The 26,302-nt window shown below is 38.3% G+C and overlaps 1 protein-coding gene across 11 annotated transcripts in view; it reads left to right on the top strand.

The window, feature by feature from the left end:
- DOCK10 (dedicator of cytokinesis 10) overlaps positions 1 to 26,302 on the top strand; it is a 281,316-nt gene that overhangs the window by 218,568 nt on the left and 36,446 nt on the right. For 7 of the 11 annotated variants that reach the window (XM_055380571.2, XM_055380574.2, XM_031008770.3 and 4 more), the window contains exons 28-40: positions 2,425 to 2,571; positions 8,235 to 8,318; positions 11,054 to 11,150; positions 13,413 to 13,457; positions 19,675 to 19,850; positions 19,977 to 20,093; positions 21,521 to 21,632; positions 22,229 to 22,350; positions 22,438 to 22,552; positions 22,640 to 22,706; positions 22,922 to 22,969; positions 23,547 to 23,648; positions 25,725 to 25,849. In XM_055380571.2, coding sequence (XP_055236546.1) covers positions 2,425 to 2,571; positions 8,235 to 8,318; positions 11,054 to 11,150; positions 13,413 to 13,457; positions 19,675 to 19,850; positions 19,977 to 20,093; positions 21,521 to 21,632; positions 22,229 to 22,350; positions 22,438 to 22,552; positions 22,640 to 22,706; positions 22,922 to 22,969; positions 23,547 to 23,648; positions 25,725 to 25,849 — 1,357 coding nt within the window. The remainder of the gene's footprint in view (positions 1 to 2,424; positions 2,572 to 8,234; positions 8,319 to 11,053; positions 11,151 to 13,412; positions 13,458 to 19,674; positions 19,851 to 19,976; positions 20,094 to 21,520; positions 21,633 to 22,228; positions 22,351 to 22,437; positions 22,553 to 22,639; positions 22,707 to 22,921; positions 22,970 to 23,546; positions 23,649 to 25,724; positions 25,850 to 26,302) is intronic. The other 4 variants (XM_063695244.1, XM_055380572.2, XM_055380577.2 and 1 more) reach the window with 1 other exon arrangement.

The raw sequence follows: 26,302 nt of genomic DNA, 5'->3' as shown, positions 1-26,302 counted from the left end.
ACAAAACAAAACACCAACAAACTAAAACAATTTCCTGGGAACCACTGAATGTTTTCTCAACATTATTCTCTAGTAGCAAAATGATCATTGAACCAGCTAAACCTTTTGTTTCCCATCATCCTCCTTGTTTCTAACAAAACTCCCAAATGCCTACAGTTCTGCCCATGCATCCCAGGCCTGTTCCCCTTGACCTCGCCATGCTGTAGCTCAGATTCATCATGGTCCAGCTCTGCAGCTTGGGAAGCGTGCCACCATCTCACTCCCTTCATCTCCTGAGACAAAAAATTCACAATCTCCAGTGCAGGAATTCTTCCACCTCGAGTCTTTAGGATATACTTCGGGAAAACAGTTTTAAAAGTACTTATATATTTATTAGGCAGACATCTTTGGGTTCAGAGTGAGAGTAGGCCACAGGAGACTTTGAGAGGAAGGTGTAAAGAGGAAGGAACAAATGGAATATTAAAGCCCAAGGCATTCATGCATATGCATGTGGGGAAAATGTAGGTATGATATGCTTAAGGAATTTTAGAGGACTAACAAAATGAAAACTGAAAACTAAAACTGTGCTTCGATTCTTTAAAAGGTGACTGTTGCTTTTTGTAGGTGAATTGTTTACCTTTATTACCCAAGTTTTATGGAAGAGAATTTTAAAATGCTGTGTGTGATCAAATCAGTTAAGTTCATTAGCTGTTAATTTATTTGATTTCAACAATAAATTTTAAATATATAAAGAGTAACCATGAAATTTTCAAAAATATCCATGCAGTGATGTCCTGGTAAAGTGGCTTAAAAATAGAAGCCAGTCTGGCCAGGCGCGGTGGCTCACGCCTGTAATCCCAGCACTTTGGGAGGCTGAGGCTGGTGGATCATGAGGTCAGGAGTTTAAGACCAGCCTGGCCAAGATGGTGAAACCCCATCTCTACTAAAAAATACAAAAATTAGCCAGGTGTGGTGGCAGGTGCCTGTAATCCCAGCTACTCAGGAGGCTGAAGCAGAGAATTGCTTGAACCCAGGAGGCAGAGGTTGCAGTGATCTGAGATCGCACCACTGCACTCCAGCCTGGACAACAGAGCGAAACTCCATCTCAAGAAAAAAAAATAGAAGCCAGCCTAAACCAGCTCCAACATCCCGTTAAATTCCATTAAATCTCTGTTTCATACAACTCCTGTAACTTCAGCCTTCGTGATTTTTATCCTTGCAGCATGGAAGTCTGGGTGCTCACAATTTAGAAATACACAGTTCAGTGTAACTCTAAATTCCATGATTCTATCTATAGTGAAAATGTGTCTGGGTCTAATTTTTAAAGCCAGCTGGTAAAGATGAATGAATCTTATCAGAAGTAAGGCCGGGCACGGGGGCTCACACTAGTAATCCTAGCAGTTTGGGAGGCCAAGGCAAGCAGATCACTTGAGGTCAGGAGTTCAAGACCAACCTGGCCAACATGACGAAACCCTGTCACTACTAAAAATTAGCTGGGTATGGACTACAGGAGGGCGCCTGTAGTCCTAGCCACTTGGGAGGCTGAGGTGGGACAATTACTTAAACTGAGGAGGTGGAGGTTGCAGTGAGCTGAGATCACACCATTGCACTCCAATCTGGGTGACACAGAAAGACCCTGTCTCCAAAAAAAAAAAAAAAAAAAAAAGCAGAGTCTGAGATGGAAGAACTCAGCTGCCTCAAATGTTCCCCTCATATGCAGGAGTCCAAACAGGAGGGATGGATATCTGGACCTGAATGGTCTTTTGGGATCCATAGAGCTTTATTCAGTGGATGTAATGTCATCTCACAGCCAAGCCCTATTTTATCTTGACTTGTGAGGTCCCACTGGTGTCTCTTAACTGTGGCATATACTGGGACCAGGGAGTTAAAACTAGCTGGGACTCACAAATGTCAGAGGACAATTCAAACCAATATCTGTATTCATTCAGTTATTCATTTATTAATTTCTTAGAGTAGTTTATTGGGGGAATTCCTAGTTGTAAAAAAATCAAAATAATTTATTTTTAAATGAAATAGAGAACTACATGTCCAAAATATCTAGAATAATGTTCATTAAACCATTAATAGTAGCTATTCCCTGAGAGGGAAGGAGGGAAAGTAAGATATGAGAGGCCACAGAGAAGGTTCACATTTTACTTTGTACATTGCTACATTGTTTCAATAGTTTGCAATTAATATTTGTTATGATTAACTTATTATAAAGTGAAAATTTTATTGACCAAAATTGAAGGAAACATTAAATATTAATGATGGAAATCATGGCCTTGAAAGTAAAAGGCTTCTATTTTATTATTGCTTTCAAGTTTTCAAAAGGATTCTTTTTCTTTGGTGACCTATAAAATAAAGTAAATATTTCAGTTGATACTTCCTCGGCTTAATATTTCACATGCCACATTATAAAGATATAATCCGTTCTTTCCTTAGCTTCCCCGGCCTCAGAGATTTCCTGAATCTTACCAAAATGAATTGGACAATCTTGTCATGGTCCTATCCGACCATGTGATTTGGAAATACAAGGAAGCACTTGAAGAAACAAGAAGGGCAAACCACAGCGTTGCCAGATTTCTCAAGGTACAGTTGTATGAGATCACAGTTCTATTCAAGGCCCCATGTTGGTGGATGCAAGATAGTCTAAACGTTCATCAGTTCACATCTTCATGTATGATGAAAAATCAAAACTAGCACTGTTCGATGAAAACTTTCATTTATACATCTTTATTGCTTGAAATACTTTTTAATTTTTTTTTTCAATTTGAAGTCTTATTGAATAAAGACTAAGGTTAGAAGGCCGGGCGCGATGGCTCATGCTTGTAATCCCAGCACTTTGGGAGGCCAAGGTGGGCAGATCATGAGGTCAAGAGATAGAGACCATCCTGGCCAACATGGTGAAACCCCGTGTCTACTAAAAATACAAGAATCAGCTGGGCGCGGTGGTGCGTGCCTGTAGTCCCAGCTATTTGGGAGGCTGAGGCAGGAGAATCACTTGAACCTGGGAGGCGGAGGTTGCAGTGAGCCGAGATCACACCACTGCACTCTAGCCTGGTGACAGAGAGAGACTGTCTCAAAAAAAAAAAAAAAGAAAGAAAGAAAGAAAAAAAAAAAACTAAGGTTAGAGAAAAGTATCCATTTGAGTGCAGTCAAATCATAGTACTTCTAAATATATTTTAAGAGAAAAAATGAAATTTTTAAAAAGGAAGCTGCACTACAGTAATATTATTCTCTTGGACATTTCTGCCTTTGAAAGTGATGTTATAATGGCTTTAGCTCTGACAGTGATACCAAATAGCCACTTTGGGAAACACTTCAGGAATTTAGCATTTTTGTTTATTATCTCCAGGCTCTTTTTTTTCTTTATTTCTTTTTGAGACAGGATCTCACTCTGTCAACCCAAGCTGGAGCACACTGGCATGATCACAACTCACTGCAGCCTCAACCTCCCTGGGCTCAGGCGATCCTCCCACCTCAGCCTCCTGAGTAGGACACAGACACAAACCTGGCTAATTTTTGTATTTTTTGTAGAGATGGGGTTTTGCCACGTAGCCAAGGCTGGTTTCAAACTCCTGAGCTCAAGAGATTGGCCTCCCTAAGTGCTGGGATGACAGGTGTGAGCCACCAAGGTTGACCCACGCTGTTTTTTACATTATGGAAAGATCACACTGATCCCATGAAAGAAAAATTATCAAGTAAAGTATTGAGTAGCTACTTACTAAACTGGATATGTATGGAAATTAGTTATATTTCATTGGGTTACAACCATTTATATTGAGCTGAGAGGAAAGAAATTCAAAGTCAAAGAAAAAACTAAGATACATAATTACAGTATACCATTTAACAGATAATGCAAGCAATTAGAAAGATAATAGTTTTCTGTGCCTCCTTCTTTAGTCTAACTCTTGACTACTATAACCTTTATGAAGTCATTTGACTTGTTTCTTAATGGTAGTCACCAGAACATATGGGTGAGTGTGAGAATGTATAAATAAATGCTAATAATACACAGTTAAAAGCCTATAGAAGTGGAAAATGGGCCCAACTTGTCACTGGTGAGCTTTAATCCAGCCTAATTTCTTTTTTTTAATGTGTTAAAAACTATTTCAAATTACACACTGTATGTGTTCTTATCCTGAATTTATTTTTTTCTTCAAGGTTTTGTCTCTGATTTTTACTTTTTTCTTGCTTCCAGAAAGAGACAAGAATGATAAGTGTTAAAGGGGAAAAGTTTAAAGGGGGGAAAAGTTACTGTAGTTTTCTACCACATTTTAAGACCTGTGGGAATAAAGTTTATTGCTATGCTAATAGTTTACTAGGAAACTTAGAAAGAATTATGTATAGTTCAGTTTGCAAATAAAATATATTGAAAGAAACATCTGAAATATTCTTCCCTAAACTGCAAAAAATGACAAATAAGCAAGTCTCTAAAAAAGGGAAAAGACCTCATAGTTACCCTCCTTATTACTGATTTGAAGTTTTAATGGCATTTATTTGACACATAATATTTAAAAAAATTGGAACACTTATTAGATGAATCATTTGAGCTAGGAGAGAAAAAAAGAAAGGAAAGAAAGTGATTTTTGAAAATGTAAAACTGAACGCAGTCATTTGGTGCAATTCCAATAAATTTGAGTTTTCAGATGTTCAACACAGCCCACTCCCAGTGCTGATGTCATAAATCTCTTATATTTCCAGCAAACAATAGTTATTTACTCAATTGGGGCTTCAAATGACTGCTACCTCTTTTTGTTATTGAAGTCTACATTAGCAAATACTGCGAATTCGTCAACATTGGAATTTAACAATTAAAATATTATTGTAACTCCATGGGTTGCTCAAAATTGGTCTCCAAGAATCAAGAAGAACCTCTGGGAACCAGTGTGTGGGCATATAAAAATGTTCTACATTAAAAGGTAGCCTCCCTTACCCCACATTATGGGAAAGTAATATTTTTTCAGCAATTATGCCAAAAAGCTTGTACATTTCTCAACTATTCTCTCAGTGAAGTAGATAGGATTCAAATGATTGCAGCTTTTGTCATTTTTCTTTTTGCCACCCACCTGGGTCACAGCTCTACTTATCTGAACATAGCTATTTAGACACTCTTTTTATGAAGCACAATACCAAGATAGTAGCAAAGGCTGATTCATTCTGATTTTTATTTTGCTGATTGGATAGCCGTATCTTTTAGCCCATTCGCCTGACTAACCACTGCTTTGTTTCAATGAGCTGTTGAAAACCATTTGGAAATCACCTAATATTAGAGAGAGACTTGGTTTAAACATCTGTGGTATTTCTCTCTAAATATCAGATAAGGATGGATAAGCAAGTCTCTAAAAAGTGAAAACCCTTCATATCTACTCTACTTGGCTTAAATAGCTTGTGCTTTTGGAATAAATGAATGTTTTCCATAGAGCTCCTCTGTGCATAATTTGCTGCTGGTGGCACATGAGCTAAAGGTCTAACACGGGGGCAGAAGAAAAGTGTCCAAGGTGAAAAAGAAAATGGGGTGGGCAGTGGTTTTGTAAATTATATAAGGAAAGGACAAGACATTCATGTGGTTTGTTTTGAAATGTGAAGGTTCATAACTCATCTCCCAACCAATTGTGAAGTAAAATTCTCATTGCTCTCACAGTTGGTAAAATAAAATAAAATTTTTGTTATAATGTATTTTAACAGATAATTTAGAATATTTGGCCCTTAGTTTATTCAACCAAACTGAGAAAAAGTTTGGTAGGGTGTTAAGTTATCCTCTAAATTAAGAGTCTGCACACTTTTTATGTAAAGAGCCAAATGCAAAATATTTTCAGCTTCGTGAGCCATACAGTCCCTGCCACAACTACCCAACTCTGCAATTGCAGCACAAGAACAGTAATTCACCATAGACAATATGTAAAGGATTGAGTGTGACTGTGTTCCAATAAAACTTTTATTTAAAAAAAGAATGGCAGTGGGCCAGATTTGGCCCATGGGCCATAGTTTAACTAAGCCTGCTATAATTTATTTTCTATTAATATAAAAGGTGAATATAAATTATCTTAAAACAAAATCAGAGAGGCCCCTCCAGGCCTCAGCCATAAGCAAGAGAGCCACTGCCCCTGGGGGTCAAGAAGATGCTAGAACTGACCAGATCCAGGGGGCCCAGGGCAAGAGGGACACACTTGGTGAAGCTTGACCTGAGTCTTTTTGCAGGAAGAGAGCTGACTCTGCAGATCTTTCACCCTAGGAATGTCCTGCTTTCTCCCTCACTGCCCCTTGGAAAGAGGATGCCAAGCTGACCACATAGAAGGTCTTTCTTCACAGTCAAGAAACCTCAAGTTGATTCTTCTACTCCCCAGCACCACCTTCTCCCCACAGTCCCCATTTATGAGTGCTGGAGACAGGTCTCCTTCAAAGTTCACAGGTCTGATCTGCAGAGTAGCCGCCGTAGCCTCTGGGATGTGGCAGTCACCATCCCTACTCTGGACTAGTTCAGAGATGGGACTCACCAGTCCCTCCTTCACAGAGTCAAACAGCCCTGCATCTTTGCCAAAGACTTCCCCAGGGCTCCTTTCTCCTTCTCTTTCTTGGGAAGTTTCTAGAGTCTAGAGATGTGCTGGGTGGTCTTCCTCTCCTCTGCAAGATGAGGCAGGGCCCCTGATATTCCAAGGGTGGCCAGGTTGGGACTTCCTCCTGCAAATGGAGAGCCTGGGAGGATTGGACACAGGTACCAGGAGCCAGCTCAGTGCAGAAGGCGTCAAAGCCCCTTTCCTTCTCCCCTCCCCATTTGGCTCTGTCTTTTTAGCCTATGATTATACTGTGGTGTCTACCGCTCTCCCACTATTCTATTGAGACATGTGAGGACTCAGAAGCCATTTACTTTTTACTGAATGAAGAATTATTGAAAGAACTAAAATTTATATTTAAAATGAAAATATAGGTGAGCAATGTACTAACACAGTCACGAATAGGTACATTTAAAAATTCAAAAGAAAGTGAAGAAAATTTGAAAGGAAAAACAAAACAAAAATATAAATGACCTAACAATTCGAAGAACAACTTTGGAGAAAATAACTCGTTTACACACAGGTATATTTCAAGAGGAGACTTTTTGCTTGGTCCACTCTCCATAGCAAGATTTTATGTGTAGTCCTGTCTGAGAAAAGAGAGTTGTGAGTAAAATTGAGGAGAGACTCCAAGAAATGCAAAACCGTTTTAATGGATCATCCTGGACACTTTCGACAAGAAAGAAGCACTCCACACCAGCTGTGGAATTTTCCCAAGCCGCATGTTTACTCACACCCACGTGGGTGAATAGAATGAGACTCACACACCAAGTAATGAGCTGCAGATCCACTATGGGAGGCACCTGCTCTAGTGCCTCCCCAGATCCTGCGTTGGGAACTATGGTCCCTTCCTCCTGCTCCACACTTTGCCTGTGCAGTCTTTGGCCGTGGTAGCTTGGTTACTGGTTACATGACCATCCGTCTTTTGGAGAGAGAGCAAGTACTCCTCCAAGCCTACTTACTGTTTAAGACTCTCCTTGATACAGTAAAGAGAATTTGACCACAGAATAAGAAAGGTAGTAAGCAGCTCGCTGATAGAAATCTTACGATCTCCTTCCTTCAGCCTTCAAATGCAAGCTTCCTCAGCTGATAAGGAGAGGAGCTACTCTGTCAAAAGGGGCCAGTGAGATTTAAAAGGCTTTCCTGACCCATCTCTACCACTCCTCATTATGACCCAGTGTGTACAGGAGAAGATTTACAACCCCATAAGTGTGAAATGGAATTATTAAAAGAAAATAATAAAATGTAACTAAGTGGTTAAAAAAGTAGACAACCGAAAGCTAAAGCTTTCTGTATAAGAAAGAAGGGGCTATAATATTTCATTGCAAAGCTCCAGTGACATTTTATAAAATCAATATAGATTTATAACTTTCTGATTGATATTTTTGTTTTATTCATTTATGCTTTCATTCTGTTTTTCCTTTCAATTTTTCTTGTTTTCTTCTGAATTTTAAATGTACCTATTCTCTGTTAGTATATTGCCCTGTTTCATTTTCATTTTTAATATAAATTGTAGTTATTTTAGTTGCCATATGTGGATGACTGCTTAAACATCTTTAGAAGATTTTTTTAAATACCTAATTATACAACACATTTAGTTTAGTGTTATTTTACCTCAATATATTTAATCATATTTTCTAAAATCTTTAATGATTCTTCAAGTAAAAGTGTTTGAATTTAGAATTTTATCTATTTTAGCGCTGCTTTACATTTATGGACCGAGGGTATGTGTTTAAGATGGTCAACAATTACATCAGCATGTTCTCCTCCGGTGACCTCAAGGTAAGAACCACGTACAGGAGTGATTGTTTTCTAAACTATGGCATTGTAAATAAATAAAGTAGTCTCTGTGGATACCTGCTTAAGTCCATTCTCTGTATCAGAAAGTGATTTCTATGCCAAGGAGAGGCAGCCTTTTAATGTTTCATCTGCTGAGTGTGCCTACCGAGTCCTTCCTTAATGGGGACAAAGGAGAGTGGAATGAAAGTGTTTACATTTCATTTCTATTTCCTGCGGGTGGTGAAGAGAATGGCTCTTTGCAGCTACAATTCCTACAGTCCAGTTTGCCCTAGACTGGCTTGGTTTTAGCACTGAAAGTCCTACTTCCCTGGAAACCTTTAAGTCCTGGGCAAAATGGGACAGTTGAATACCCTACCCAAATAGGGGTATACATTGGGGAGATGTAAAGAGAACTCTAGAGCAGTGGTTCCTAGACCAGAGAGGTAGCATCACTTGGGAACTGAAATGCTGCTAATGGAGCCCAGAAATTTGTTTTAACAGGACCTCTAGGTGATTCTTTTGCACTCTCAGGTTTGAGAACCACTGAGCTATGGTTATGGCATATGCTGGAGGGAGCTAAGACTGGAAATGGGCCAGATGATGAAAGCTGGATCAGTTAACTGTTCTTTGGGTTGAAAGCAACAGAAACTGACTCCAATTTGAGCAAAAGGGAATTGATTGGAAAGATATTGGGAGTAAATAGCATTGATGAAGCAGCTGCAGAAGCAGGCTTTGAAAAGAGCAGGGGCTGGCCGGGCGCGGTGGCTCACGCCTGTAATCCCAGCACTTTGGGAGGCCGAGGTGGGCGGATCACGAGGTCAGGAAATCGAGACCATCCTGGCTAACACGGTGAAACCCTGTCTCTACTAAAAATACAAAAAAATTAGCCGGGCGTGGTTGCGGGCACCTGTAGTTCCAGCTACTCAGGATGCTGAGGCAGGAGAATGGCGTGAACCCGGGAGTCGGAGCTTGCAGTGAGCCGAGATCGCGCCACTGCATTCCAACCTGGGCGACAGAGCAAGACTCCGTCTCAAAAAAAAAAAAAAAAAAAAGCAGGGTCCAGGCCTTTTCAAGCACAAGGAATACAGTCATGCGTCACTTAACGACAGAGACACATACTGAGAAAAGCATTGTTAGGCAATTTCGTCACTGTGTGACTATCATAGAGTGTACTTACACAAACCCAGCTGGTATATATCCTACTCCATTACATAGCTCTGTTCTCATTGTATGGAACCACCATTGTATATATGGTCTGTCTTTCACCAAAACGTTATGTGGGGCCTGACAATAATTGCAAATGAAGAACCATTTGGCCGAGGTGCTGCTGCATCTGCTTAAATGAATCAACTGAAGCCGTTTTCTACCCCCAACACTCTGCTTCAGATTCACCTTCCATAGAGGAAGTGTGTGAGCAACCTGCTTTGGGTCACATGCTTGCCTCTTAAGGAAAGAAGACAGGGCATATGAATTAATAATTCTCTGTTAACATTTACCCACTGTGAAGGAGGCCAGTCCTCAAGGGGAAATCATCTAGGTATTTGAAAAGAACAATGGATTTAGACCAGCCAAAAATAAATCATGAGATTCTTACAGCCTTTCACGTCATGCTTAGTTGCTTAAACATTATTTTTGGGAGATGGGGTGCAGTGGAGATTTTGACCAGAGGAGTTACATGATTTTATGTCATCTGGTTTTGAAAATCCAATTCTCTCTCTAAATTTTTTTTGAAAGTATATTCTTCATTTGTGCTCCTGTCATGCATGAAATTTGCAGAATATCCATTTAATTGCAGCAGACCTAAATTATATATTTTCAAAGACCAAACAGAATGTTCTCAATGTAAAATAGTTAACATATAATTTAATAATGCTCCTGTTCACTTTGATGTACAAAGGTTTAAGTCAAATACTTTCCTTTTTGAAATGGCAGTATTTTAAATTATTAACTAAAGTTGCCACAAGATGTAATTCTAAAATATCTGAGTAAATGGGATATATTTTATTTTGTGAGCTGAGATTAGTGAATATAATGATGATCACCGAACTTAGTCTTAAAACATGGTTACTTAGCATGCATGAGAGTAAAAATAGAGCAGTCAGGAACATGCTTATTTTTCCTACTGATGTGGCTGTTCTTGACTCCTGTGTTACTTTGACCGTGCCTGGACTCCATTTATCTCCATCTAACTCAAACATTATTGCAAAGACAGACCTATTTGCAAGGGCAGGGAGGAAAGAGGAATTAATTAATGTACTATGAGAACATGTGGCATACAGGGTTTCACTCTAATTTTACGTGATACACACCATTGTCTTCCTTAGCTCTGGATGGTAGGAGCTCATTGTAGAGGTCTGTTTCATTATCTGAGTGTAGTTTTTGAGAGAATTCTGTGCATGTGTTATAGCAGGAATTTTTTTCAGAATAAATGTGTCATGATTCATGCTAAAAGAAGCTAAAAAATATGACTCAGTGGGATCTTATCTCATAGAAGCTACATGTAGGTTACAAATGGGATTATTTCCTGAAGAGGCCTTGACTAGTCTCCAAAAGTAGGGAGCTTAACTGCAGTTCAGAGGGGACAAAATCCTTTCAACTTGATTACCTAGTGGTCCGACAAGTGTACGGTAACTACTTTTTCTTTTTAGGGATAAGATTCAAGTGCAGATTTTGTTTGTTTGTTTTTACTCAGTTTCTTGGTCTGTAAGTCATAGTCATTTAGTTTGCCTCTCTTTCAGACCTTGTGCCAGTATAAATTTGATTTTCTTCAAGAAGTATGTCAACATGAACACTTTATCCCTTTGTGTCTGCCCATAAGATCAGCAAACATTCCAGGTAATAAAATTCCCAGAATTTTCATCAGTTCCTGCAAAGTGAATGCTTTTGTTTGTTCGTTTTACCTTTTGTTTATTATTATTTTCCTGTTTCTTCAGTCATAATTTTGTTTGAAGCTGTCACATGGGTATCAGACCCAGGTAATCAGAATTAAATTAAAATGAAAAAGAAGTTGTTGGCATGTGGTGATGAATATGGCTTCATATTCCTCAATTTTTGTCTGTTTCCCTTTTTATTAAAGAGAAGGCCAACAAAATTATAAACCCGATGATTGTTAATCAAATAATTTGAACCTAGAGGCACTTTACTGGCTCCAAAAGACAGCTTTCCTTTCATTTTGAGACATAAAATTATAGGGAGGAAAAGTACTATATATATAATTTATAAATATTATATATAAAAATATATATGTATTATGGTAGAGAGTATTACCCATGTAGACATCAAAAACTAATCAAATATCAAGATGCAAATAAAATAATAAAATTATTTAGGAGCATGAAATACTTTATTACCAACCAATGAGTAAACTATTTATGAGGTACAGTTTTTTCTTGTGGGGGAGGGGGTTGTTTTGTTTTTGAGGTAGAGTCTCACTCTGTCACCCAGGCTGGGAGTACAGTGGCATGATCTTGGCTCGCTGCAACCTCTGCCTCCCGGGTTTGAGGGATTCTCCCACCTCAGCCTCCTGAGTAGCTGGGACTACAGGTGTGTGCCACCACACCTGGCTAATTTTGGTATTTTTAGTAGGGAGGAGGTTTCACCATGTTGGCCAGGCTGGTCTCCAACTCCTGACCTCAGGTGATCCGCCTACGTCGGCCTCTGAAAGTGCTGGGATTACAGGTGTGAGCCGCCACGCCCAGCTGAGAGGCATATTTGCTTTGATATTCATAAACACAAACACTAAGATTGGTAAAGAGCCTCATTATACTTCCTTAACCTATTAGCTTACACTAGTATTCTGGAGGGAAAATTACATTATCAAGCCTATAAAAGTTTTGCCATTTTAATCTTAAATATAATCTATATAATATTATTCCAATTTTTTCTAATTTATGAAGCATATTTCATAGAAAATAGGGTAGAAATGGCATATTAGATAATAACACTTTAAGGTGTTTACTTTGTTCTGAATATATTTTTGTTTTATAAATTACTGCCAAGTTATTATTGGTTAGCCAGGCTGATTGAGATATTCAAGAGGACCAAATCTTTATTTGGTCATTTTTATTTCAATTGCTTACTGTGTTAGTCCATTGTCACACTGCTATAAAGAACTACCTAAGACTAGGTAATTTATGAAAAAAAGAGGTTGAATTGACTCACAGTGCCATATGGCTGGGGAGCCCTCAGGAAACTTACAATCAAGGCAGAAGGTGAAGGGGAAGTAAGGACCTTCTTCACATGGCGGCAGGAGAGAGAAAGGGAGAGAGCAGGAAGTGCCGCACTTTAAAACCATCGGCTCTCAAGAGAACTCACTTACTGTCATGAGAACAGCACGGGGGAAACTGTCCCCATGATCCAATCACCTCCCACCAGGTACCTCCCCTAACACGTGTGGATTACAATTCAAGATGAAATTTGGGTGGGGACACAGAGTCAAACTATATTACTTACTATTAGTCAGTAGCTCAGAGAAAAGCCTGACAGTCTCTTTGTACATCTGATACTATAAATAATGAACATAAAAATATGTTTCATAGCAGGCAAAATTCTGATAGAAAAATAGATGCTCAAGTAGAAGGCTAACAATTAGAATAATTCTGCTCATGAGCCTCTTTTTTAAGAAAACAAATAGGCCGAGTGTGGTGGCTCATGCCTGTAATCCCAGCACTTTGGGAGGTCAAGGCAGGCAGATCACCTAAGGTCAGGAGTTTGAGACCAGCCTAGCCAACATGGCAAAACCCCATCTCTACGAAAAATACAAAAATCAGCCAGGTGCAGTGGCGGGCACCTGTAATCCCAGCTACTTGGGAGACTGAGGCAGGAAAATCGCTTGAATCCAGGAGGCAGAGGTTGCAGTCAGCCGAGATTGTGCTACTGCACTCCAGCCTGAGCGACAGAGCCAGATTCTGTTTCAAAAAAAAAAAAAAAAAAGGAAACAAATAACCTAGACATTCTCCTTGAAAATTGGCAATACTGAAGACTCACATTTTTAAATAATATAGTTTAATTGTTCAGTATAAACTACACATAATGAATACATATGTATCTGAGTATATATATGTATATATCTGAACTTTTTATTTATATTAAATTCAGATCCTTTGACACCTTCAGAATCGACTCAAGAGTTACATGCATCAGGTAAGTGATATTACCTTACCTAAGCATCAGTAACCACTTGTAATCCAATAATATTGACAACTAAAATTTCCAGTTTCTGGGTGCTAATAAATATTCATATATTTAATATCATATGATAAAAATATTCAAAAAGTTGACTGAATTGTTTTCTTGTCACAGATAGTTTAATGATTGCCTAATTTCAATTCTTTCATATTTTATTCTCCAGAGGTTGGCAATATTTTTTAATTTTCCAAAGCATCTGAAATTTCCTTAATTTGTATCATAAATGAAATTCCCAGATATATATAATAACATGCTTGTTCAATGTAACTGACTTTATATGATATATGTCTTTTGCTAAACCACAGCCTGGTTTGATCAATCTTGTTAAGACAGAGGATATTAGTATAAGTTTATTTTTATCTGAAATGGGTTAGTAACTTAAAATGGTCTAGGCAAACCTTTTCTGTAGTCATAGATGGAAATTTAAAAGTTGTGTTCTATTCCTGGATCCTCAATATTACTATGTCACTGAGAAATGTATTTAGCCTGAAGCCCTGTGATTTTAGTCTCCTGAACTTCTGCATTCCTGAATTTCCACATTCAGTAGCTTCTTTATGGACTAAAAAAGTCAGTATGTTTAATTTGCTATTGGTCATTTATGAGCTGGAATATTCTAATAGTTAATTATATTAATCATACCTCCCTATGGGTTGTCCTGCAGATCAAATGGGATAATGCACATAAAGTGCTTAGCCTAGTGCTAGCAGACAGCAGTTTGTATACACGGGTGCTAGTACCACTGTTTTCCCCCAGCCTTATTGAGGTAAAATTGACAAAAATTGGGCGCGGTGGATCATGCCTGTAATCTCAACACTTTGGGAGGCCGAGGCAGGCAGATCACTTGAGGCCAGGAGTTCGACATCACCCTGGCCAACATGGTGAAACCCCATCTCTACTAAAAATAGAAAAATCAGCTGGGCATGGTGGCACATGTCTGTAACCTCAGCTTCTCGGAAGGCTGAGGCACAATAATCGCTTGAACCCTGGAGGCAGAGGTTACAGTGAGCCAAGATGGTGCCACTGCACTCCAGCCTGGACAACACAGTGAGACTCTGTCTCAAAAAATAATAAAAATTGTGTATATTTAAGGTGGAAAACATGATATTTTGATATATGTATGCATTGTGAAATGATTACTACAATCAAGCTAACACCTCATATAGTTCTGTTTTTTATGTCTGTGCGATGAGAACAATTAAGGCCTACTCACTTAATAGATTTCAAATATACATTCCAATCAATAGAAAAAGAGGGAATCCTCCCTAACTCATTTTATGAGGCCAGCATCATCCTGATACCAAAGCCTAGCAGAGACACAACCAAAAAAGAGAATTTTAGACCAATATCCTTGATGAACATTGATGCAAAAATCCTCAATAAAATACTGGCAAACCGAATCCAGCAGCACATCAAAAAGCTTATCCACCATGATCAAGTGGGCTTCATCCCTGGGATGCAAGGCTGGTTCAACATACGCAAATCAATTAAGTGTAATCCGGCATATAAACAGAACCAAAGACAAAAACCACATGATTATCTCAATAGATGCAGAAAAGGCCTTTGACAAAATTCAACAACGCTTCATGCTAAAAACTCAATAAATTAGGTATTGATGGGACGTATCTCAAAATAATAAGAGCTAACTATGACAAACCCACAGCCAATATCATACTGAATGGGCAAAAACTGGAAGCATTCCCTTTGAAAACTGGCACAAGACAGGGATGCCCTCTCTCACCACTCCTATTCAACATAGTGCTGGAAGTTCTGGCCAGAGCAATTAGGCAGGAGAAGGAAATAAAGGGTATTCAATTAGGAAAAGAGGAAGTCAAATTGTCCCTGTTTGCAGATGACATGATTGTATATCTAGAAAACCCCATTGTCTCAGCCCAAAATCTCCTCAAGCTGATAAGCAACTTCAGCAAAGTCTCAGGATACAAAATCAATGTACAAAAATCACAAGCATTCTTATACGCCAATAACAGACCAACAGAGAGCCAAATCATGAGTGAACTACCATTCACAATTGCTTCAAAGAGAATAAAATACCTAGGAATCCAACTTACAAGGGATGTGAAGGATCTCTTCAAGGAGAACTCAAACCACTGCTCAGTGAAATGAAAGAGGATACAAACAAATGGAAGAACATTCCATGCTCATGGGTAGGAATAATCAATATTGTGAAAATGGCCATACTGCCCAAGGTAATTTATAGATTCAATGCCATCCCCATCAAGCTGCCAATGACTTTCTTCACAGAATTGGAAAAAACTACTTTAAAGTTCATATGGAACCAAAAAAGAGCCCACATTGCCAAGTCAATCCTAAACGAAAAGAACAAAGCTGGAGGCATCACACTACCTGACTTCAAACTATTCTACAAGGCTACAGTAACCAAAACAGCATGGTACTGGTACCAAAACAGAGATATAGACCAATGGAACAGAACAGAGCCTTCAGAAATAATACCGCATATCTACAACCATCTGATCTTTGACAAACCTGACAAAAACAAGAAATGGGGAAAGGATTCCCTATTTAATAAATGGTGCTGGGAAAACTGGCTAGCCATATGTAGAAAGCTGAAACTGGATCCCTTCCTTACACCTTATACAAAAATTAATTCAAGATGGATTAAAGACTTACATGTTAGACCTAAACCATAAAAACCCTAGAAGAAAACCTAGGCATTACCATTCAGGACATAGGCATGGGCAAGGACTTCATGTCTAAAACACCAAAAGCAATGGCAACAAAAGCCAAAATTGACAAATGGGATCTAATTAAACTAAAGAGCTTCTGCACAGCAAAAGAAACTACCATCAGAGTCAACACGCAACCTACAAAATGGGAGAAAATTTTCACAACCTACTCATCTGACAAAGGGCTAATATCCAGAATCTACAATGAACTCAAACAAATTTACAAGAAAAAAACAAACAACCCCATCAAAAAGTGGGCAAAGCACATGAACAGACACTTCTCAAAAGAAGACATTTATGCAGCCAAAAAACACATGAAAAAATGCTTATCATCACTGGCCATCAGAGAAATGCAGATCAAAACCACAATGAGATACCATCTCACACCAGCTAGAATGGCGATCATTAAAAAGTCAGGAAACAACAGGTGCTGGAGAGGATGTGGAGAAACAGGAACACTTTTACACTGTTGGTGGGACTGGAAACTAGTTCAACCATTGTGGAAGTCAGTGTGGCGATTCCTCAGGGATCTCGAACTAGAAATACCATTTGACCCAGCCATCCCATTACTGGGTATATACCCAAAGGATTATAAATCATGCTGCTATAAAGACACATGCACACGTATGTTTACTGCGGCACTATTCACAATAGCAAAGACTTGGAGCCAACCCAAATGTCCAACAATGATAGACTGGATTAAGAAAACGTGGCACATATACACCATGGAATACAATGCAGCCATAAAAAATGATGAGTTCATGTCCTTTGTAGGGACATGGATGAAACTGGAAACCATCATTCTCAGCAAACTACCGCAAGGACAAAAAACCAAACACTGCGTGTTCTCACTCATAGGTGGAAATTGAACAATGAGAACACATGGACACAGGAAGGGGAACATCACACTCTGGGGACTGTTGTGGGGTGGGGGGCGGGGGATAGCATTAGGAGATAATCCTAATGCTAAATGACGAGTTAATGGGTGCAGCACACCAGCATGGCACATGTATACATATGTAACAAACCTGCACATTGTGCACATGTACCCTAAAACTTAAAGTATAATAATAATAAAATTTAAAAAAAGAAAAAATAGATTTCAAATATACAATATTGTATTATTAATGATTCTTACTATGCTACATATTTGACCTCCACAATTTATTCATCTTATAACTGAAAGTTTGTACCCTTTGACTAAAATCCACCTCCCATGTCTCCCATTCCCCAGCCCATGGCAGCCATCTTTCTACTCTGTGCTTCTATGAGGTTAACTTCTTTAATTTTTTTGCAGAAACTTAGAGGGGTACAAGTGTAATTTTGTTACATGCATAGATCGCATAGTGGTGAAGTTAAGGCTTTTAGGATATCCATCATCCAAATAATGTACATCGTACCTATTAACTTTTCTCTTATTGTCCACCAGAGTTTGATTTCTTTAGATTCCACATATTAACTGAGATCATGCAGTATTTGTCCTTCTGTGTTTGGCTTATTTCACTTAGCATAATGACTCTTAGGTTCACCTGTATTGTCACAAATGGTAGGATTTCTTTTTTTTTTTTTGAGGCTGAATAATACTCCATTGTATGTATATACCATTTTTAATCCATTCATCTATGGATGGTCACCTAGGTTTCCATAGCTTGGCTATTGTGAATAATGCTGCAATGTATCTCTTCAACATAATGATCTGAATTCTTTTGGATGTATACCCAGAAGTTGGATTGCTAGATCATATGGTAGCTCTATTTTTACTTTTTTGAGGACCTTCTATACTGTTTCCTATAATGACCGTATTCCACCAACAGTGTACAAGGATTCCCTTTTCTTTACACCAATACTTGTTCTCATTTGACTTTCTGATAATAGCCATCCTAAAAAGTATGAGGTAATAGTGCATTGTGGTTTTGATTTGCATTTCCCTGATGATCCGTGATATTGAACACTTTTTCTGTATCTTTTGGCCATTTGTATGTCTTCTTTCAAAAAATGTCTATTCAGATCCTTTGCCCATTTTTAAAACTTGGCGGGTTGTTTTTGTTTGTTTGTTTGTTGCTATTATGTTGTATGAGTTCCCTGTAGAGTTTGGATATCAGCCCCCTGTCAGGTATATGGTTTGCAAGCATTTTCTCCCAATCTGTAGTTTGCTTTTTCATTTTGTTGATTGCTTCCTTTGCTGTCCAGAAACTTTTAAATTTGATATAATCCTACTTGTTTATTTTTGCTTTTATTGACTGTGTTTTTGGGGTGATATTCATAAAATCATTGTGAATGCCAGTGTCAAAGAGCTTTCTCCCTATGTTTTCTTGTACGTGCAAGTACTACTATTAATGGTTACATTTTAAAAACCCTTTGGACAATTTGAATAAATCCACTATTACTGGAAATTTTAACATTCTTTTCTCTGTAATTCAGGCTCAAAATTTGGCAGGGCCTTTTCTCTATAATTCAGGCTCAAAATTTGGCAGTGTCTTTTCTCTATAATTCAGGCTCAAAATTTGGCAGTGTCTTTTCCCTATAATTCAGGCTCAAAATTTGGCAGTGCCATTTCTCTCTCCTTGCTCCCTCACATACTTCAGTCAACTTTTCCTAGTGAGTTACTCTTATCACTCAGTTTCTGCTACCCCAGCCCAGATATCACGTTGTCACTTGCCCCCTCCCTCCCCCATTGCTACAATGTCCTGTATTGTATCCCTCACCCCACATCTCCCCACAGTCTAATTCATTTACACCCTGCCACACCATATTAATAAGTCAGTAAAGCATGAGCCTTATCAGGGCACTGACCTCAAAGCTATCAGTGTGTTAACATTCCTTACAGAATTAAATACAAATGGAGAGGGATCTAGATGGCAGCTAAGGAAATTGTACTGTTCTCCATCATCTAGCCCCAGACTCTCAAGCCTAATTCTCTCACCATTCCTCTTTTAGCCACTGTGCTTATTGATTCCCACATACTCGTGCTCCCCTCCATACCTGCTCCCTTCCACACCTGCGCTTTCAGAATTCTGTGCCATCGAAAATCCAATCGCTTTTCCCAGCCTCCTGTCCTTTCTCCACTGCCTCTGTCTGTTCCCACAAAGATCTGCACCTCCAAACTTCAAGTATTCTCAAAGGCTCATCTTGATGGATTCCTACTTGTAACATATCCTGATTCCTCCAAGCAGAAAATGTGTTTTCCCCCTCTCAAATCCTGTAATCCTGTAAATATGCTGTTATTATGGAATTCAAAAGTTGATGTTGTGTGTTAGTTTGTACCTGTATTTGTGTTTGTATACACAGAATAGTCCCCTTACTGAATGCTCCTTGAGGATACAACACACCTCATTTCTGTAGCAAGACTGTATTCCTGAATCCCTCCTAGTGGTGGAAGAAGTTGATGGTAGTTGTTTGGTATATCTATCTCAATTATAAAGTGATCATTTGATTTTCAATAACATGAGTTATTTTCCTTCCTCACAAAGATATGCCTGAATATTCAGTCACAAATGAATTTTGTCGCAAACACTTCTTAATCGGAATTCTGCTCCGAGAAGTTGGCTTTGCCCTGCAGGAAGACCAAGATGTCAGACACTTAGCTTTAGCTGTCCTAAAAAATCTAATGGCTAAGCATTCATTTGATGATCGATACAGAGAGCCAGTAAGTGATCTTCCTTTCTCCCTTCCCTAAACACCATTTAATGGCTCACTGCATTAAATGCATATGAAACCGACAAGCCTATTGATTTTTACGTGAATCATTTCTTTTGGCTACCTTTTCTCCTAGAGAAAGCAGGCCCAGATAGCAAGTTTATACATGCCCCTGTACGGCATGCTTCTGGACAATATGCCAAGGATTTATCTGAAGGACCTGTATCCTTTTACTGTCAATACATCTAATCAGGTACGTTTGCACAATATGTCACATTTCTATGTTAATAAAGAATTTGTCTTTTTTTAATTATTTTTTGCCCTGGATAACCATTTCTTCTCATCTGTGAACATACTAGGCATTGAACAACACTTACTGCTATGTACTCACATCAATGTGTCATTTGTTCCAGATAGGTCCCTTTAGCCTCCGCCTGATCCACCCTTCAGCATTTTGCTTTCATTTCTCTCTGTTCTCTGTATCAGCTTCCAATTCTTTCCAGCTTTTACAGGTTCCTCTGTTGCAATTATGGCCCCTTCCTCAGTGGACACCTTCTCCTACCACTTTCTACATTCCCTACATCCCCACCTGGTGTCAGAATAAATAGCCAAGTGCCTTATTTGTAGTCACAACCCAGGAGTGACTATAATCCTCCCTCCACTGAGGCACCACAGTGACTACGCACAATCCACTAAAGATCTGTTGCCTATGTTCAAATCTCAGATGAAATAACCCACTGCTGAATCCAGTATCTAAGGAAGGTATTACCGTCTAGGAGTTAGGAGCTATGCCTATGGATTTTTTTTTTTTACCTTGTTCAAATCCCAGCAGTATCAGTGATTATCTGGGTGACTGGAAATAAGTTAGCCAACCTCCTTAAGACTCCATTTCCTTCATTATAAAATGGGATAAAATACATAAATCACAGTGTCTTTATGAGGATTAAATTGTATACTAGAAAACATTTATTTTAGAGCCTGGCAAACAATAAATATTTAAAACGTAGTTTTAGGCCAGGTATGGTGACTCACATCTCTAATCCCATCAACTTTGGGAGGCCAAGATGGGAGGATCACTTGAGGCCAAGAGTTCAAGACCAACCTGGGCAACATAGCAAGACCCCACCTGTACAAATAAGAAATTTAAAAAATTAGCTGGGCATGGTGGCACATACCTGTAGTCCCAGCTACTCAGGAGGTTAAGGGCAGGAGGATCGCTTGAGCCAGGAGGTTGAGGCTGCAGTGAACTATAATCATGCCATTGCACTGTAGTCTGGGTAACAGTAAGACGCTGCCTGTTAGATAATGAAATAGAATAATTAAAATAAAATGTAGTTGCTAATAATAGTAATGTACATAAGATAACTCATGGTAATAATTATATCTATAATGTGATCCATGAATATATCAATAACCAATCCAGCCATGTAGTCTGTATATCTGTACCTAAAAGATTGTTTCTACAACATTGTAAAAAAGTCACATAAATCAAATTATAACTACGAGTATGGTTTTGGCTGTATTTGTTTTCACTGCCTACTTTAGCAGAAAACCTGTAAGGGGATATAAAAGAACAAATTAAATATCACTTAATTGGAAGTGTAACGAAGAAGGCATATGTGGGTTAACAATGTTGAAATGCCATGATTCCCATTAATCTTTACTATACTTTGAATACAGGGGTCTAGAGATGATCTAAGCACCAATGGAGGATTTCAAAGCCAGACAGCTATGAAACATGCAAACTCTGTGGATACATCATTTTCTAAAGATGTTTTAAATTCCATAGCAGGTACTTGAGATCTTCTGAGAACACTTATTTTTAACACTCATCCACCTTTACATTGTATATCATTGTGCTTTTTACTCAGTCCATAATTTATTATGCATAATCTATGTGGCAAAGTATACTACATTTATACAACCAAAGAGTCTTTTTACATATTTCTTTGAATTCCATCCAGTGACTTCCTCTTCTACTTAGTGTTCAGTATTACTTGGCTTAAGGAGCAGCCTACTTGGATATTATCAAATTACTTTATTCTGGAAACCGTCTTTAAGTTTTCATTGCAGACAGCCTTTTAAAATATAATGGCTTTTCAACTTCAAGTATTATTTTTAAGAACTGTTTTGGAAATGTCATTTCAGTTTCTCATAAACAGTCAAAAGTTGAAAGCTCCTTCCCAAAAGTATCTTTATGAACTTTTACTAAAGCATTTTTAAAACAAGAGCTGGCTTTAATGCCAATCCCAGACGCTGTTATGTTGGTCTTTGACAACACTGCTGCTACCTCAGTATCAACATCTTTTTGGTTCATCATGTGAACCTTTTGTGTGTGTGTGCCCATACATCTCATTCCCATACGTGTGCTGTGGCTTGTGTTTACAGCATTTTCATCAATAGCTATTTCTACAGTAAACCATGCTGACTCCAGAGCATCTTTAGCAAGTCTTGACTCCAATCCAAGTACCAATGAGAAGAGCAGTGAGAAGACAGACAACTGTGAAAAGGTATGACTTCCCTCTCAAACCTACTGATCATTACAAGGCAGAGGTCACTCACTCTCACTCAATCCTGATTGGTTCTTGAATTCCCAGATCCCAAGACCCTTGTCTTTGATTGGCTCAACTCTTCGATTCGACAAGTTAGATCAAGCAGAAACCAGGAGTCTCCTGATGTGTTTTCTTCACATTATGAAAACAATTTCGTACGGTAAAGAGAATTCTTTAAAATTAATTTTTTTGAAAAAAGGAAAAAGAAAACCTTCAGATTCTCATACTACCTGGTGTTTCCTTTTAGAGACTCTGATTGCCTACTGGCAGAGAGCTCCCAGCCCAGAGGTGTCCGACTTCTTCAGCATCTTGGAGTAAGTTTTAGAGTTGATGACTTAACACTTTTTTCTGGAAATTTCTAAATAGTCCACTATACCATGTTTCATTTCAAGAACCCATATAGTAAGTTATCAATAATATATGAACTATTTAAAGAAAATTTAATATTTTTCTTTCAATATACTTAGATGAACAGTTTGTATAATAAAAGAATATGAATAATTAAAATGTGTTTTTTTCTCCTTTCTAGCGTTTGTCTTCAAAATTTCAGATACCTAGGAAAACGCAACATAATAAGGTACTAATTTTAAATTCCAATAGGTTAATCTGGTCTTTTAAAAAGCATATGACATGTATTAATGTGCCAGGTTAGAGTTATAAATATATATTAGAAATCTTAAAATGCAAATAAGGATTGTTAGGTTGACGTCACATTAGACACAGTAAGTTTGAAGATTGCCTCATACGCATTGTAGATCTAGGAATAGTTCATGTTGTCTAGGGAGAAAAGCACAAAAACACAAATTTTTGAAAGAAAACCACATTTCATGTATCTTCAGAACGAATGTATCATTATATAGATATAACTTGGAAGATACCCATTTCAGAAAACATTTCCAGTAAACTAAAAAAAAAAAACAGGTAATCTGGAATAACTTTGTACTGTCATCATTTTCTCATGAGACAACAACGTTTGAAGCACCTTCACTAAATCCCAATTTCTGATTTCCGAAAGAAAACAGGGTTTTATTTTTGATTAATTCACAGCATGTGAAATATTTCATTGTGCAGTAATCGTTTTGTCAGTTGCCATTCATTTTTATATGTAAATTACAAACACTGAGCTATGATTAAAACTTCTATTTTCATTGCAGAAAAATTGCTGCTGCATTTAAATTTGTGCAGTCCACCCAGAACAATGGAACTCTCAAAGGATCCAATCCTTCCTGCCAGACATCAGGTCTCTTGTCACAATGGTAATGTCACATTTGCTTGGTATTTAAAATTATATATAGCTGTGTGTGTGTGTCTGTATATGCACATGTCAGGGGTAGACACACACACACACACACACACACACGCACATATTTCTATTTATATATTCAAACCCAGTGCAGATTTCAAGTAACTATATGTCTACCTAAAGAAACTTCTTAGATACTTTACTGTCTGCCCTACTAGCTGGTAGAGACCAAAGAGATAAGGAGTACACCATATATGTGTGCACTTAGAGCACAATCCCTTGCATAGACTGAACATTAATGAGTATTTTCATTTAATGAAACCTGAGACATAGGCCCAATAAATGCCTCTTTTAATGCCAGCTAATCTTCCAGTGACAAACGGAAATGTGGAATCATGTCTCCCTAGGCTTTTCAGTAATTATAATTTTTTGCAATGTTCTTGAAGCTGAAATTGTTTTTTAAAGGGTCAAAGGCAGTGAGGAAGCATGGATAGTCCCATAACCTCACTTTAGATTTCCTAGTCATTAGACTGGTTTGACTAGCAGATAGGACCTGGAGTCATCCTTCACCGGCCTAACCAATAGGAAACATTTGCCCTGCAATTCTACCTCGGAGCTCCTCTGGGTCTCGTAAATGAGAATTCTTTGCTAAAATTATCCCCACTTTGATTTATTCTTCCCAGAGGTATCATCATAATATATATTATGAATATTTTAGAAAGGGTTTTAGAAAGAAATATGAGAGTAGTACATAGCGAATAAATCGTAGAATAAATTGTGCCTCCCTCCATGGGAACCCTTTGAAATTGCCCCCTTGTGAGAAAGTAAATGAAAAAAAAATGTAATGGACATTTTTTGCAAAAAATAATAGATAGAGGACAGTAAAGAATTAGTTTCCATGTTTAATAATAATAGTGAGCCACCTGAGGTCACTGAAGTTTTGTAGATGTGTGGTGGGTTAGATTTCAGGCTGCTCCTGAGACATCTAGATGGGTCCTGGCCATTTCTGTCCCTTGCCTCCTAGAAACCAGGGCTTTTCCTCCACAAGTTCAGACTGTACTACACTCAAAACCTAGAAATAAGCCAATCCAAATGCCTAAAGCCTAGAGCCAAGGAATCACTCACTCCTTCTAGCTTCAGGAATGACCCAGGCTCCCCTGGCTATTGAAAGCCAAAGTCTCATCTCCTTGGCCTCCACCCATCCAGGTTTTCTGATTTAGCCAGAACCAAAACAGCCTTGAAAAGTGGGAGAAAGAGAAGACCACTGCCTTATTTTTAGGTAAAGGCCTAAAGGAGGAATTAGGAGATACTTCAGGGTATTTCCAAATGCTGCTTTCTTTACATAAGTGTTGTTATAAATAGTTTTTATGACAGCACATATCCCAAGAATTATCAACCTATTTCCTTGGCCAAATGATAAAGTCAGCAGTAGGAAATATTCCCACTTCCACAAACACTGGCTCATTTTTCCCAGCTGGAAATGCTATGGGGTGTCGAATGAGTCATTGCAGGCCATTGTCATTGCCCTGGAAGCACAGAGGCACAGAGGTCCTTTAACTACCTACCTCCCACAACCATCACATGTCAGCGCCCTGTGGACATGACATCAGTGAAATGACAAATCAACAGGAATTTCCAAATACAAATACCTCGGAAAGCAAGAGTTGTTTTAGAACCTGATTTTACACTTATCTCTTTAAAAATAATTTAATGCATCTGAGCTGTACAATATTGTACTTTTTAATGTCCACCACTGTGCCTTCCTGATCAGCCAGTAGCCAACTTAACATTCACAGAATCCCATTATTTCATAAATAATAATGATATGCTTGAATAGATTTCACTCAATGACCTGTTATTCTACAGATTACCCTTCTGAACACTATTTTGGCTTAAATAAAATTTCTCCAAAAGTACTTTAAAAAGTCCCTCTCATCATGTCACCTATAATTAATATTTGTAATGAAAAGTTGCTTTCCAAACTAGTTTTTAATATTTGACTCAATCTAGAACATTTGAGAGTGAACAAGTATTATTTGGCTATAACATCCCCAAATAACTCTAACCACTTTTCTTTTTTTGTTTTCAGGATGCACTCCACTTCCAGTCATGAAGGCCATAAGCAGCACAGATCACAAACTTTACCTATAATTCGAGGCAAAAATGCACTTTCTAACCCCAAACTCTTACAGATGTTAGACAATACCATGACCAGTAAGTAAACCGAAATAATAGGAACAAGATGGTTACCAGTTTTTCTCTAGGTATGTGTAGGACATGAAATGCACTAAAACCACAGTTTTTAAGGTTTGCTGTACCTCTGGGAATATTTCTTAAAGGAAAGACTCACCAGGGAGTGGTTAAAAAAAAATGTAGTGCCCTATGGTGAAGAAAGGGGAGAGGCAAAACCCTCAATATCATATGTTTAGCATAGCTCCCTTGGTAACAAGTTACTTTCAGCGTTATGCAGGTTATGGGGGCTGCTGTCAAACAGATGATTACTGCTTCCTCTGTGGGGAGGAGATAAAGTTGCCCATGTCCCAGAAGCAGCAACGGTGACCTCTTGAACTTAGAGATGCACACACTCCAGCTTGTGAATGAGGGTAAAATGGAGGCCAGCGTTTTGTAAGCATGTAACTTGAGGACTAAACTCTGACCTTTTCTCTT

Source organism: Gorilla gorilla, chromosome 11 (assembly GCF_029281585.2).
Source record: "Gorilla gorilla gorilla isolate KB3781 chromosome 11, NHGRI_mGorGor1-v2.1_pri, whole genome shotgun sequence".
NCBI lineage: Eukaryota > Metazoa > Chordata > Mammalia > Primates > Hominidae > Gorilla > Gorilla gorilla.
Note: the sequence above shows the minus strand (reverse complement) of the source record. Positions and strands in the feature narration are given on the sequence as shown.